At 27.4% G+C, this 12,979-nt stretch overlaps 1 protein-coding gene across 1 annotated transcript in view; it reads right to left on the bottom strand.

Moving 5' to 3' along the window:
• Positions 1–12,979, bottom strand: part of LOC136080362 (mucin-2-like) — a 200,982-nt gene that overhangs the window by 161,663 nt on the left and 26,340 nt on the right. The window contains 1 exon segment of the mRNA XM_065796978.1: positions 10,745–10,875. Within this exon segment, the coding sequence (XP_065653050.1) occupies positions 10,745–10,875 (131 nt within the window).

Below are 12,979 nucleotides of genomic sequence, written 5' to 3' on the forward strand. Positions count from 1 at the left end.
ATATATATATATATATATATATATAATATATATACATATATATATATATATATATATATATATATATATATATATATATATATATATATATATATATATATATATATATATACACCTATAGTAAAGGTGTTAAATATACAGTTTCTGATAAAAAACAGCTCGTAGCTCGTCTATGGTTTTTAAACTGACAAAATTGAGGTTAGAATATAAGAAAATGCATTGATTTAATTGAGTAAACTAATTAAATTTAATGTTTTTTTAAAAACGCAAATTAAAAAATTTTGTTTAAAGGAACTTTATCTTGAGTTTAAGAAGTTATACCCTAAACACAAAGTTGTATTCAGCAAGTTCTGTGAACTAAGGCTGAAGTGGTGCATTACAGTTAACAGTAGTGGAAGTCAATCAGTTTGCATATGTTTTTATCATCAAAATGCTAAATTGATGTGCGCTGCTTTACCTAATGGCCATTTAATATATTACAAAGGTTTGATGAAAATATGTGTTTGTAATATAGATAGACAAAGCTGCATGTCTCATCTATGTTCTAACTGCCTTTATAAAGTAAATTTGAAGTCTTTGAAACTTGGAAAATGTCAATTAAAAAGAATAATTTTGATTTGACTGATCACATACAAACAATGGGTATCAACTGACCGAACTGTAGAGAGCCTATATACTCAGAGAGCTTACATACGGAAAATGACAGCCATGTTTTTGTTAAATAGGTGCGTGGCATAAATGAATTCTATTAAAAACAACTATAAAACTTAATAATATTTAAAACAAAAACTTGTTTTTAAAAATTTTTATTAAAACATTTTATTTGGCAAATTTGTATGTAACTAAACAATAGTTTATTCTTGACAAAAGTCTTTCAATTCAATTTAAATTAATTCTTTGGTTAAACCTAAACTTTCAATGCCAATGCATGCATTGTCATACTCTTGCTGCCAAGAGCATAAGAACTTTTTTAATTTCTTTTCTTTTATCATAAGGGGTCGTCCATAAAGTACGTACGCTCATAAAGGGGGATGGGGTCTTCAAGTAGCGTACAAAAGTGTATGGGGGAAAGGGAGGGTTTAATTTATATGTACGAACTTCGTTTTTCTAATTTATCACAATTAACCAGCTAACCAACAGAAAAGTTAAAATTCTGACTAAAGATCCTAGTTTGCCAACATCTGACTAATGATCCTAGTTTGCCAGATGTATGGTATAAGGGAGTGGAGGGTATAGTTTCCCTCTATGTACACACATGCCACTCTTTATATACTAGCCCTGAGTAAGGCGTATTTCAGGCAACCTCTTTTTTAAGTCTGCAAAAAACACGTTTTAGCAGTGACATGGCTAATGGACAGAGTTGTTAACAAGGCCAAATATAGCAAGGCCAAGGCCAAGGTCACATGTTACAAGGTCAAAGCCAAGACCAAGGCTAAAAGTTACAAGGCCAAGGACAAGGCCAAGGCCACATGTTACAAGGTCAAGATTAAGTGTTTCAAGCCCGAGGCCTACGCAAACAATTTCAAGACCAAAGACTTAAATTTTTGTCTTACATTAATAAAGTAATTATGTAAAATAAAGAATGATTAATTAGGTATTTAATTATCTAAGATAATTAAATACGTTTGCTGAGCCCTCAACACCCCCCTCCCCCTCCTCTGCTCAATTAAGAAGTATTGGTAGCCTAACCTGGGCACTTGGTTTTGGGCTTTGTTTTCAATATTACTGATCTTGCATAAGACTTGTTTTTTACGGACTTAATAAAGCTGGGTGCCTGAAAAAAATGTCTACTATAAGTAAAGTTTATTTTTATTTGATTCGTCAATAAAACAAAAAAAGTATGTTACGATTCGACTGAGACAAGATCTCCGATCTCTGCCGCCAGATTCCATAGCTTTACCCTCTGAGCCAAGCAAACACATATGGACGATGTAATTTAACTCTGTAAAAAAAATATTTGCATATCTCTTTATAATAATGCTGAACTTAATAGTAGTAGTAGTGCCCTTTTGAGCATGTTTGACACAAAACTTTAAGCAGCCATTGCAACTGAGGTAATGGCAAGTAAAAGTTGCAGCACTTAGTTTTATATGAATATGCAAATAAAAGTGTATGCAAATATCTTTGAACAAAAGTGAATGCAAAAGAATTTTTTATTATTTAATATATATTTTATTATGTAATTTTAAATATTTTATTATTTATTATCAAGTTTTACAGTTTACTTGCATTGCGACAAGATATCTTAAATTTTGATCTTAAGCGATCGATTCTGTTTTACTTTGTTTTTTGTTTGTTAAATAATTTTAAAATGTCCAATGTATATAAGCCTGTGTGACCAAGCGGTTAGCGCTCCAACATTCTGAACCAGAGCACCGAAATTCAAATCCTATTGTTGAAGTTATTTTTTTTTTTTTTGATTATTCTAAAATACAAAATAAAAATCTTTTAAAAATAGAGCTATAAATTTGTTTTGTTTTGCATTTTAAATAAAAAATTTTTTGAAAAAAGAGCAAGCTGATGATTTGAACTTGCCACACGGCAACCAAAACCTTTTTTAAACACAGTAAGGGGGTTTAAATAACATGTTTTTATTACAAACATAATTAAAAAATTTATATTATATTTAAAATGAACTATTTTATTGAATTCATAATTTTTAGAAATAATAAAAAGTTAAAATTATGTAATATTAGGGTAATAAAGAAAATTTAAAGTGTTATAGCTCTTTTATCACTACCCCAGTAAACATTCTAAACCGAGGGCGCAACAGAATTTAGATAACCATCAAAATAGTATTATACTTCTTATAATATTGGAAGAGTCGACTCAAATGCTATAAACTGATAATGCATGAGGCATTGTAGATTTTTTTGTATTTCTTGAATTATCTTTGAATCTTCTATTAAGATCATCATAAATAATATAATTATTGAATCTACTCTGATTTTAAAGTTATTAAAAATTAATTTTTCAATGTTATACTGAATGAAACATATTCTATTATGTAGTTGATGCATTGATTCTTGACAAACTGTTAATTTTATAGGAGCTAAAGATGACTTCATTTTTAATTTTATAGAAGCTAAAGACTCATTTTAAATATAAGTAAGTTGTTTTTTATTTTTTATTAGTTTTAAATAATTTTATGTTAGATATTCAATCGTGTTTTATATGAACCTAATTATTTAGCCCAGTGTTATTTTATGGTGGCGATATCCAGGTTTGATTTTATCAAGTTATATTTACTTTTGAAAAATCTTTTAAAATTACTTTTAAAATTTACATTTGCTTTTTTTTTAGTTTCTAATTCAACAAACTTTTTCAACAAAATCTTTATAATTTAATAACAATATTTTGTTTGTTATTTTAATTTTATGGCGTAGCTTGTAACATATTGTAAATTATAGTTTCTAATTATCTTCATTTTTAAAACTGATTTAGAAAAAAATTAATTTGTTTCTAATATGATTGTGTTATTCTATTTTATGAGATATTTTACTAATGGTTTGATTGCCCTAAATTGTATTTAATATTTAATTTGATTACATGTATTTTCTTGATATTTATTATAGTAATAAAGTTGTAGCAATTCCTATAGCTACAACTTATAGCTATAGGAATTGCTAGCAACTCTAATAGCTGCTCCCTCACCCCTATCTGTAACTGGTAAATAAATGATTTGTAGGTTTTATAATTAAGTATGAAACTAAAATATTATTCAGCTATTTCAATTATTACTTTTTTTATTATTAGGTTATTCTTATAAAGTGTTTGTACGCTATTAAGATGTTAATAAGGGCTCACATCCTATAGTGCACATAGGGTGTGGGCCCAGAACAGGGGAAAATATTTCTTCTCATTAAAGGAGAAAAGATTAACCGATTTATGTGGGTTAATCTTTTCTCCTTTAATGAGAAATTATGATTAATGTGGGTGGAGTTGAAGTAAGAAAATACTTAACTTCATCTACAAAATGAAGGTTTAAATTGAATAAATGTTTTTAGTTTAATATGTATATTTTTATTAACCTTTTTTGTTAAATTTTGTTCGTAAACAAATACCAATTTAGTTTCTTTTCTTTTTTTTTAATATTAAGTTATATTTATAAAAAAATTTTGTTGAAAAGGTGTACTTTCTGTTTCTACACTAAACACCATCAAAATTTCAGTCACCAGAACATGCAAAATATTAAAATAATTTGCTGCTGTGAGGGTGTTTATAATTCTCCATGTCAGACTAATATTTTATTGTCAATTAAGATTTTGTGAGTACTTAATATTGCATTTAATAATTTTCATAATATTCAACAATAACCACTGAATTAGTGGGTAACTAATAATTAGGGGGTAACTAATAAGAACCTACAATAAATTCGCAAAAAAAACTTAATCACTTTTTCACTGTGTATGTTCTATATTAATGTGTTCCTATCTATTCATGAAAACATTTTTTTGATTAAAAGGATCTTTAAAAAAAAATAAACATTTTACGTTTTATTCTTCTTTTTTATTATTTTATTGTTTCTTTAATTTCACCTTTATTATCTCATGATGGTAGAATTATTTGTCATGTTTAACTGGAAATATATCAAATTTAGTCATTTTATTTTTTTTAGTTTAACTTTGGTGCTCTACCAACTATTATTAGTTTACTTTGTCTACTGTTAAAATATGATTTTAATATCGTAAACTTTAATTATTTAAAATTTTCTATGTTGATCATTAGCTAATAGTTTAAAAAGAAATAAGTTTGTTGCAATCAAGGTAAGAATAATTTTATTTTCTGTTCAAATTACAAAATTTGTTTGCACTGATAGCTTTTATGCTTTTGTTATTTTGTGTAATAGCTTATTGTCTTTGTAATAAATGTCTTTTCTTACAGATTTTGACTATTTTTAACAATGCTCTAGAAAAAACATCAGCAACAGGTAAATTGGTTTGTAGTGTTGATATGATTTTACTTATTTTATCATGTCATAATTTTTTATAATTTATTTTAGATATATTTTACAATGCTTTTTCAGCATATTACAGAGGAAAGAGTCCACATCTCATAAGGCACATAAGATGTGGGCTTAAATTTAGGGCAAATGCTCTTCCCATCTCCCTTTTCTTTATTTTTTTTTAATATAGAGTTATAGATTATTAAATAGTGTTGAAAGATGATACTATAGCATGTCAAAATAATTGAATTGCTTTGCGTGGGGGTTTAAATCCTTGCATTTACACACTTAATTTTTTTTTTTTTAAATCTTTTCCAATTTTCTAGAATTAAAAATAAACTTTTACAGGCCTAAAGATATTATATGCTAATATATAAAGATATTATATACTTTAACAAACAAATAGGAGAGATTTTTAAAATCTCTATAAACATGAGAACGCTTTTAAAAATTTCTAAAAACATAAAAATACTGTTTAGAAATTTGTGTGCATATGTCATGATAGAGATACTCAAGTTATTAATGTGCTTAGTAATTAGTTGAGACGCATTAAAGAGACAACCTTCTTTCTTATAGGAAAAAAATTTTACATGCAAACTTTAATTTTCTTTAAAATTAATGGGGCAAGAGTTCTTATAAGCTGCAGATGGTCTGAAAAAAACTTGTTAAAGAAAAAGAAAAAGGTCCATCCCCACTTTTTTTTTTTTTTAATAGAAGTTATAAAGTATGGAACATTATTTGTTAATTCAAAACAAAGATTTTTACATTTTGCTCTTTTTTAAAAATTATTGAAATGAAGCAAAATTATTAAAATGGTCGGTGTGGAATAGACTTACCATGACCAGTATTATACGGAGTCATAGTAAGTTCGTTATTTCACATATTTAAGTCATCTCATGTTTTTTGAAACCTTTTATACTGATGGTATTTAATTAACACATTTCAAATAGGTATTCTAAATATTATTTAGACTGGTACTAATATCCAATCCGTTAATAAATAGCGATTGGTGCAACATCTACCAAAACATTTAAAGTTTTTTCGACTTAATTATAAAAGAAACTTTTTTTTCATAACTTTCAAAGTATATAATAAGTATAATTTTTCTATAGCTTTTTTTTTTTACCGCTTACTAAAAAATATTCAAGTAAAGAACAAGTATAGAAAAGGTCAGTGTGGAATAGATATACCAAGACTCATATTTTACGGGTTATGACAGCTAGTATATACATATTTAAAGACATATATGTCTTTTAAATTGGAATCTTGTGGCAAAACCAAAGACTTTGGCGTCGTATAAAGTATCTAAGCTAAACCCCTCCACCTTTTTTTTTCCAGTAAACTTTTTTATTTAAAAAAAAGGTAGGGGGGTATAATTCAAAAGCATACGTACTTTTTAAGGGGTGGGGGACTTAAAAGTACGCATGGCAACAGGCGAAAGGATGGAGTCAAATTTCAAAATTTTTGTCATATGTACTTAATCGACGACCCCTTATAAACGCTTTTTCTAAAGACTAAATGTTCTAAGTCTGAATGTAATAAACCTGTTTTCAAGCTTTGATTTAATTTGATGACAATTAGGATACAAAGCCAAATTTTTGATTTTTTCACAAGAATGGATTTCCTCTACAAGCATAGAACTACAATTGTTTTGGGAAAAAGGTATGGCTCAAATGATCTAAATATTAACTCCATTTGTAAAAAGAATGCAAATGTTTTTTAGTTAGCAAAAAACAAACTTAGGACTTTGAGCTTTTTGTCTGCAACAAACTATAATCAACATATAATCAACAATTTAAATTAATATAAATTAAATTTAAATTAGTATAATCAACATTTAATCTATTTTTATAACCAAATTTCAAAAGATTCAAAACAAATTGTGCAAATTCTTTCAATTTTTTTCAACTCTAGAAATTATGTACTCTGCAATATTAAACAAACAATTATGCTCAGCATTACTTAAAATTAAATTTATACCAATCTTTAGGTAAACCAATGCACTCTTTCTGTTGTGGCTTGTGTACCTTACTATTAACTATGTCAAGAAAACCTGATAAGAATTACCTTTTATCTATATCATAACTGCCCTTTGACAATTTTTTCAAGAACTGGGCAACGCAAATAAGTTTTAAGTTATTTTTGAATTGAAGAGCTGTAGGAATTACTGGCTTTGCACGTACCAGTAAATAAAGATTGTCTAAGCAATCTTGTGTAAATCGCGATGTCATAAGAAAATCAAACTTTTTTTCTAGGCAAAATTTTTTTTGCAAATTAATAATTGGTATTGCAGTTAGGTCAGCATTCTGCAATGTTGACCTAACTGCAGACCTTAAATTGTTTGAGGTCAGCAAAAAACTGCTGACCTTGTTTCTATGTTTTATGGTAAGACCTATGTACCAATTTTTTTTGCCGACCTTAAATCATGATTCACACATGTTGCTCTTGATATTTTCATTTTGTTGAAATGTTTTTCATAAAGATGCTTAAATGTAAGTTTATAAGCAAACTTTAAATCCATTCCTTCTTGAAAGTCTACAAGCTTGTTCAAGTGCTTTGAATCTATAATTGGTGATGAAAGTTTATATTTTTCTAGAATCTTAACTGTAATTATGAAATGTTTATTACATAACAGAGATGTTCTTATATTCTTTAATAAATGTGGCACATCCACTCAAAAATCAATAGTACAAGTTGGGCCACACAAGTGTTTAATTGAACTGGAAAGGTTACCATTTTTAGTACAGCTAATATTAAAAGATCTCCACATTGGCGGCACCCATTCAGAATTAACACTGTTAATTTTTAATCCTATATCTTCAGTATATCTTATTATAGTAAGGATAATTTTTTTTTTTAATTACCATTAATAGAACTTAAAGTATAATAATTGCAATCTGAACTAATGTGAAAGAAATAACAACTTAATACAGATATATAACTAATTAACAATATATGGTGTGCTCATTGTATGAGCTCTCAATCTTTTAATAACTTAAAAATATGACAAAAAACGATCTCAAAGTCAATAGACATCATTATTTAACTTATTTCTTGATTTATTATATAAAATTTATTTTGTTTCAGAATGTTAATAGAAAAAATTTTCAAAACAATTTTAACAAGCAGATATACGCTCTTGATTATTCAAAAACAGATTTTCCTTATCATGCCTTTTCATTAAACCATCAACTATCACTAGAACTAAAGATATTTAAATGTGCGAAGTAATTTGTATCCAGTAATTTTCATTAGTAGGATGTTATTTAATGAATAATTTTTACTTGAAGAGTTTCCAATGAATTACGAAGAGTATTGCAAAAAGTATTGCAAGGAGTATGATGCAACATCTAAGCATTCACGATTATTCATTATAAATAAAAAACAAGGTTTTGCCATAAAAAAAAAGCTGTTGCTTAATTCAAATAGAAATAATAAATAGGTAACCTTCTTCAATTAGTCCTATAACTTCTAATATTATACTTATATAACTATTACTTCATTATTCAAGATTATCAGAGTAAAATATCCATTTAATTTTAGATTTTAGAAAAAAGCACTTGATACAATGGCACATACAAAAATGAATCAAAAAAAATTGCCATCTACAATGAGTAAAAAATAGTTTGTTTGTTTTTTCCTATTCTGATTCACTCACAACAAGACTGCAAGCACTTTTAAGTTGGAAGTTACTAGGAAAAAAAAAGAATAGAGTTAAAGAGAAAGAGAAACCTAAAAAAGTATAGACTTGGAAAGAAGGAGAATGATAAAGAACAAAGAGAAAGGTGATAGAGTGAAGAGGCACGAAGCGGGAACACATAAAAGAATGGTCAAAGGATTTGAACCTGATTTCATGACAAATAGGTGACTATACCCCCAAGCAAAGCATGTGACTATTGGAGTTTTTGAGAATCAAAGGATAGCACCAATCAACACTGAGATCTGAAATTGGTCTCACTAAGAGCAAGATAGTCTGGTAAATTTTGAAAGAGGTAAGACTCAACTGATGGAAGGTTGCTTCACAGACCACGAATATTTGTAAAAGATATATATTCAAACAGGTGGTGGGGAAGGTTTTTTATGTTTATTATTTTGGTTTACTTTTGACATGATTTAAGTTTATAAAGAACTTGACTCTTTCATAGATAGAGCATGGGCTTTTAAGCAATAAGATATGCAATTGTCTCAGTCCTGTTAACTAACCCCAAGTCATAACAAAGGGCTCCTTAGGTGGTCTCGACAATGCATACCAAAAGTATTAATAGGGACACCACCCATGCACAACATGGCATATGGCACTGTTAATACTCTGTTATTTGCAAGTTGTTGACATAATCAGCCTCGCTGAAAGCTACTACAGAGTTCGAGAAAATTTCACAACCAGCCAGCCTCAGAGTCATTAAAATGAGTTTTAGTCATTAAAATGAGTTTTAGAGCTGTCCCATCATTAGGAGATAACAGGAAGAGTTGCATAGCCACTTTCAAGGAGGCACAAGCAAAAACCTGAAAAGAGTCAAGAAGATCCAGCATTCAACATCGTAGGCAGGAACAATAAAACACAGATTTACATCAACACCAACCTAATAGATGAAAAAGGGGTTCGAGTATGATTTAAGGTCTGCGAACCATAATTTTTCTGCTCACCCCCAAAGGTTTGTCTAGGAGGCCTTCTACAAGACAGTAGCTAGATGCAGTTGACATCTGCCCAAAATAAATATTTTTATTGAGACAACATCTCTAGCCTTTACTCAACCAAGAGCCCCAAGACCGGATTTTTATATCAGAGCTTGTTTCTCCTAGCCTTTGCCTAAAAAAGCACATCCTACAAGGCAGCAGGGTATGGGGCAGGTAGTACTGGGTTACATATACCAGTAGCAGGGTGGTTGTGATGATCCTGAACCTGACCTGAACTAGAATTATATGCTTAGGGTTTTCTCAACAAAATATTTGACTTAATTATTTTTAACTGTTTCAATAAGTAGTTCATTTTATTTTTAATCCCTTAATCTCCAAAACACAAAACGAAAAAAAGCGATAAGCTTTTTTGTTACCTACCTGATTATCACCAGGCTAAAGTAGATTCGAAGTTACAAAGCGAGTGCTCTATGACAACATCACTACCATGGCAAAACTCAAAACTCAGTTTTTATTTTGCAGAATATATCTATTATTGTTTCTTTAAAAAGCCTTTTTTCTGCTCAAGATTACTGGTTTTGAGTCATAGGATAGTGAATGGGTTGTTTAATAATAAAAATTAAATATTTAGCCACCTTAATTGTAGTAGCCCATATCAACCTCAGAAAGGTAAATAAAAAGTAAAAAAAAAAATATTAGGGTTAAGAAAAATCGTCAATGTGTGTTTTATATCATAAAACTGAAATTGAAAAAGTTATGTTTTTAAAAATATTTGTTATGATGCCATATGGTCCTAGCACATTTGACAGAGCCCAAGTATGAAATAAGAAATTTTAAATTTATGTCAACTCAAAAGAATCAAAATTACATAAAAAATTCAAAAATAATAATTATTTGACATCCTAGTTTTTTGTTTTAGATTTTATTGCGTTATTTAACAAAAAAAAGTTAATTTGACAAATTAAAACTTTCAATTACTTTCATTATTATTTTATTAAAAGATAATTTTTTATTATTATTATTAATTTTTTTTTTGAATATTATTGGCTTTCCGTTATTTTAAAAATTTTTAAGGATATTGGCTTTTCATTAAAAAAAAATAATTTTTTTTTATATACAAAATTTTATTTAAAGAAAACAAAAAGCAAAAAGAAATTATCTTACTGAAAATGCTGAAGTTCCTATTTGATTCGTTGGCAGAGAAAAAGCATAACTTTTCCAAGAATTTTTTGTTAAAATTTGACTGGTAGATTGAACTTGAGAAGAATTCAAATCTAGAATCTGGATTGTTATTGCTAACAAAACAAAAAAAAATTAAGTAGATGATATTCAATTTTAATAAAATCTTACATTGCATTGTGATCAAAATGTACCTAACCATACTATGTAGTATATAGTAGTAGCATATATACATATATATATATATATATATATATATATATATATATATATATATATATATATATATATATATATATATATATATATATATATATACACATACTATATATACACGTACTATATATATACACGTACTATATATATACGTACTATACATATACGTACTATATATATACGTACTATATAGAATATGTGCTAGAAACTAATTGCTATATTTTGCTAAATAATGCTCCTATATCCAGAAATATTTTTGGTTTAGCATAGGAACAGCCACAAACAGTCATAAATAGTTGAAAACAATATTACTGTAAGTAGTATTGCTGTATCAACTAATGAAATCTTAAAAACAATTATAGAAAATAATAAACAAAGCATTGAAAAAAATACTAAAAGCAACCATCCTCTTATTATAATATACAACAAGAAGAATACATTTAATTAGTAAAAAAAATACCAGAAGAACTACCGGATCTAATCTTAATCAAACTAGACAATAAAGATGTTAAAAAATTAATCATTAGTAATTTGAAAAACTTAAAAGATACTGATAATTTTAAAAATGTTATTAGCAAAGAAAATTAACAACTATTTAAAAATAAACTAAGAAAAATCAGAAAAAGCAGAAAATGTACTCTTAATCATTGCTAAAAAAATTGCTAGAATGACAATGTTACAATGAACACTACAATTAAAAAAAAAAAGTATTTGGGAATCTGTTTAAGTGAACTTAAATGGATTTAAAATCTAAACATTACTTACTCAGTTTAGGAATTTGTATGCTAAAAAAATTAAAATGCAGCTATTCCATTGCAACCTCTCTAAACAACAAATGGGATTTCATTTGATGCTGGCTGAAGAAAACCAACCAACAAATCATATAAAAAGCTAAATCCTGGTTTGATTAAATCTGTTATTTTCAAAAAGAATGGATGTGTAGTGATTTACATAAGAAATAATGTTTCATAACTAGAAATACATTTCAAATATTTAAATAACTCTATAATTGAGTCTAATTAGCGTGAAATCTAACTTAAAGCAGAAAATATTCTAATCTGTTGAATCCGCACTAAAATCACCACAATAAATACTTTAATTAACAATTCCATAACTACTACCCAACTAGTTGATAAAAAGTTAACAGGAAAGTATTTTATTAACAGGTGATTTTAACTACTCCGACATAAGCGGAGGGTCAAGCCAATCTGTATTGAATTTTTAAACATTCTCAATTCAAATTTCTTAGATCAATTAGTGGTATAACCAATTCTTAATCACAACATCATTGATCTAGTATTTACACATGATTCAAATAAAATCTACATAACATAAATGATCCAAAATCTCTATGGGTAAAAAAATACCTTTATTCAACTCTTACTTAGGACTTTTACCAAAAAGACTTGCAAACCATACAAATAATTAAAAAAATTACTAAAATTTATCAAAAAAGTGATTATTCAAATCTAAACAAAATATTCAACAGCATCAACAGGTACAAAAAACTTAATAAAAAAACCCAAAAAGTATAGTGAATATTTGTAGAAATCTAATCAATATTCATACAGCAAAAACCTATATGAACTCTAATAAATAAAAATCTATTAAATGACACAATAAAAATATCAAAAAAGCAACTAGTCAAAAGAAAAATTAAAATTTTTTATGAAGTCAATTTTAAAGCCATCTAATCACAAAAAACTTTCAACTGAATACAATTAAAATGTTAGAAAATTTTAGTAAAAAGTTAGTAAAAAATAAGTAAAATTTCATCATTAACACTGACAACATAAACATAGCAACAAACATAGCCATGGCTAATTGCCTAACTAAACAAGACTATGAAGTATGTAGCAAACCAACAAATCAAAGAAAAGAAACAATAAAAGATTCATTATCAAAAACAGATGAAACACACTTTAAATTTGTCAATAATCTTTTCACAATCTAATGTCAAAATAAAACTAGATTTATTAGTCAAAAACCAATCATCTGGAATCA

This window comes from Hydra vulgaris, chromosome 05 (assembly GCF_038396675.1).
Source record: "Hydra vulgaris chromosome 05, alternate assembly HydraT2T_AEP".
NCBI lineage: Eukaryota > Metazoa > Cnidaria > Hydrozoa > Anthoathecata > Hydridae > Hydra > Hydra vulgaris.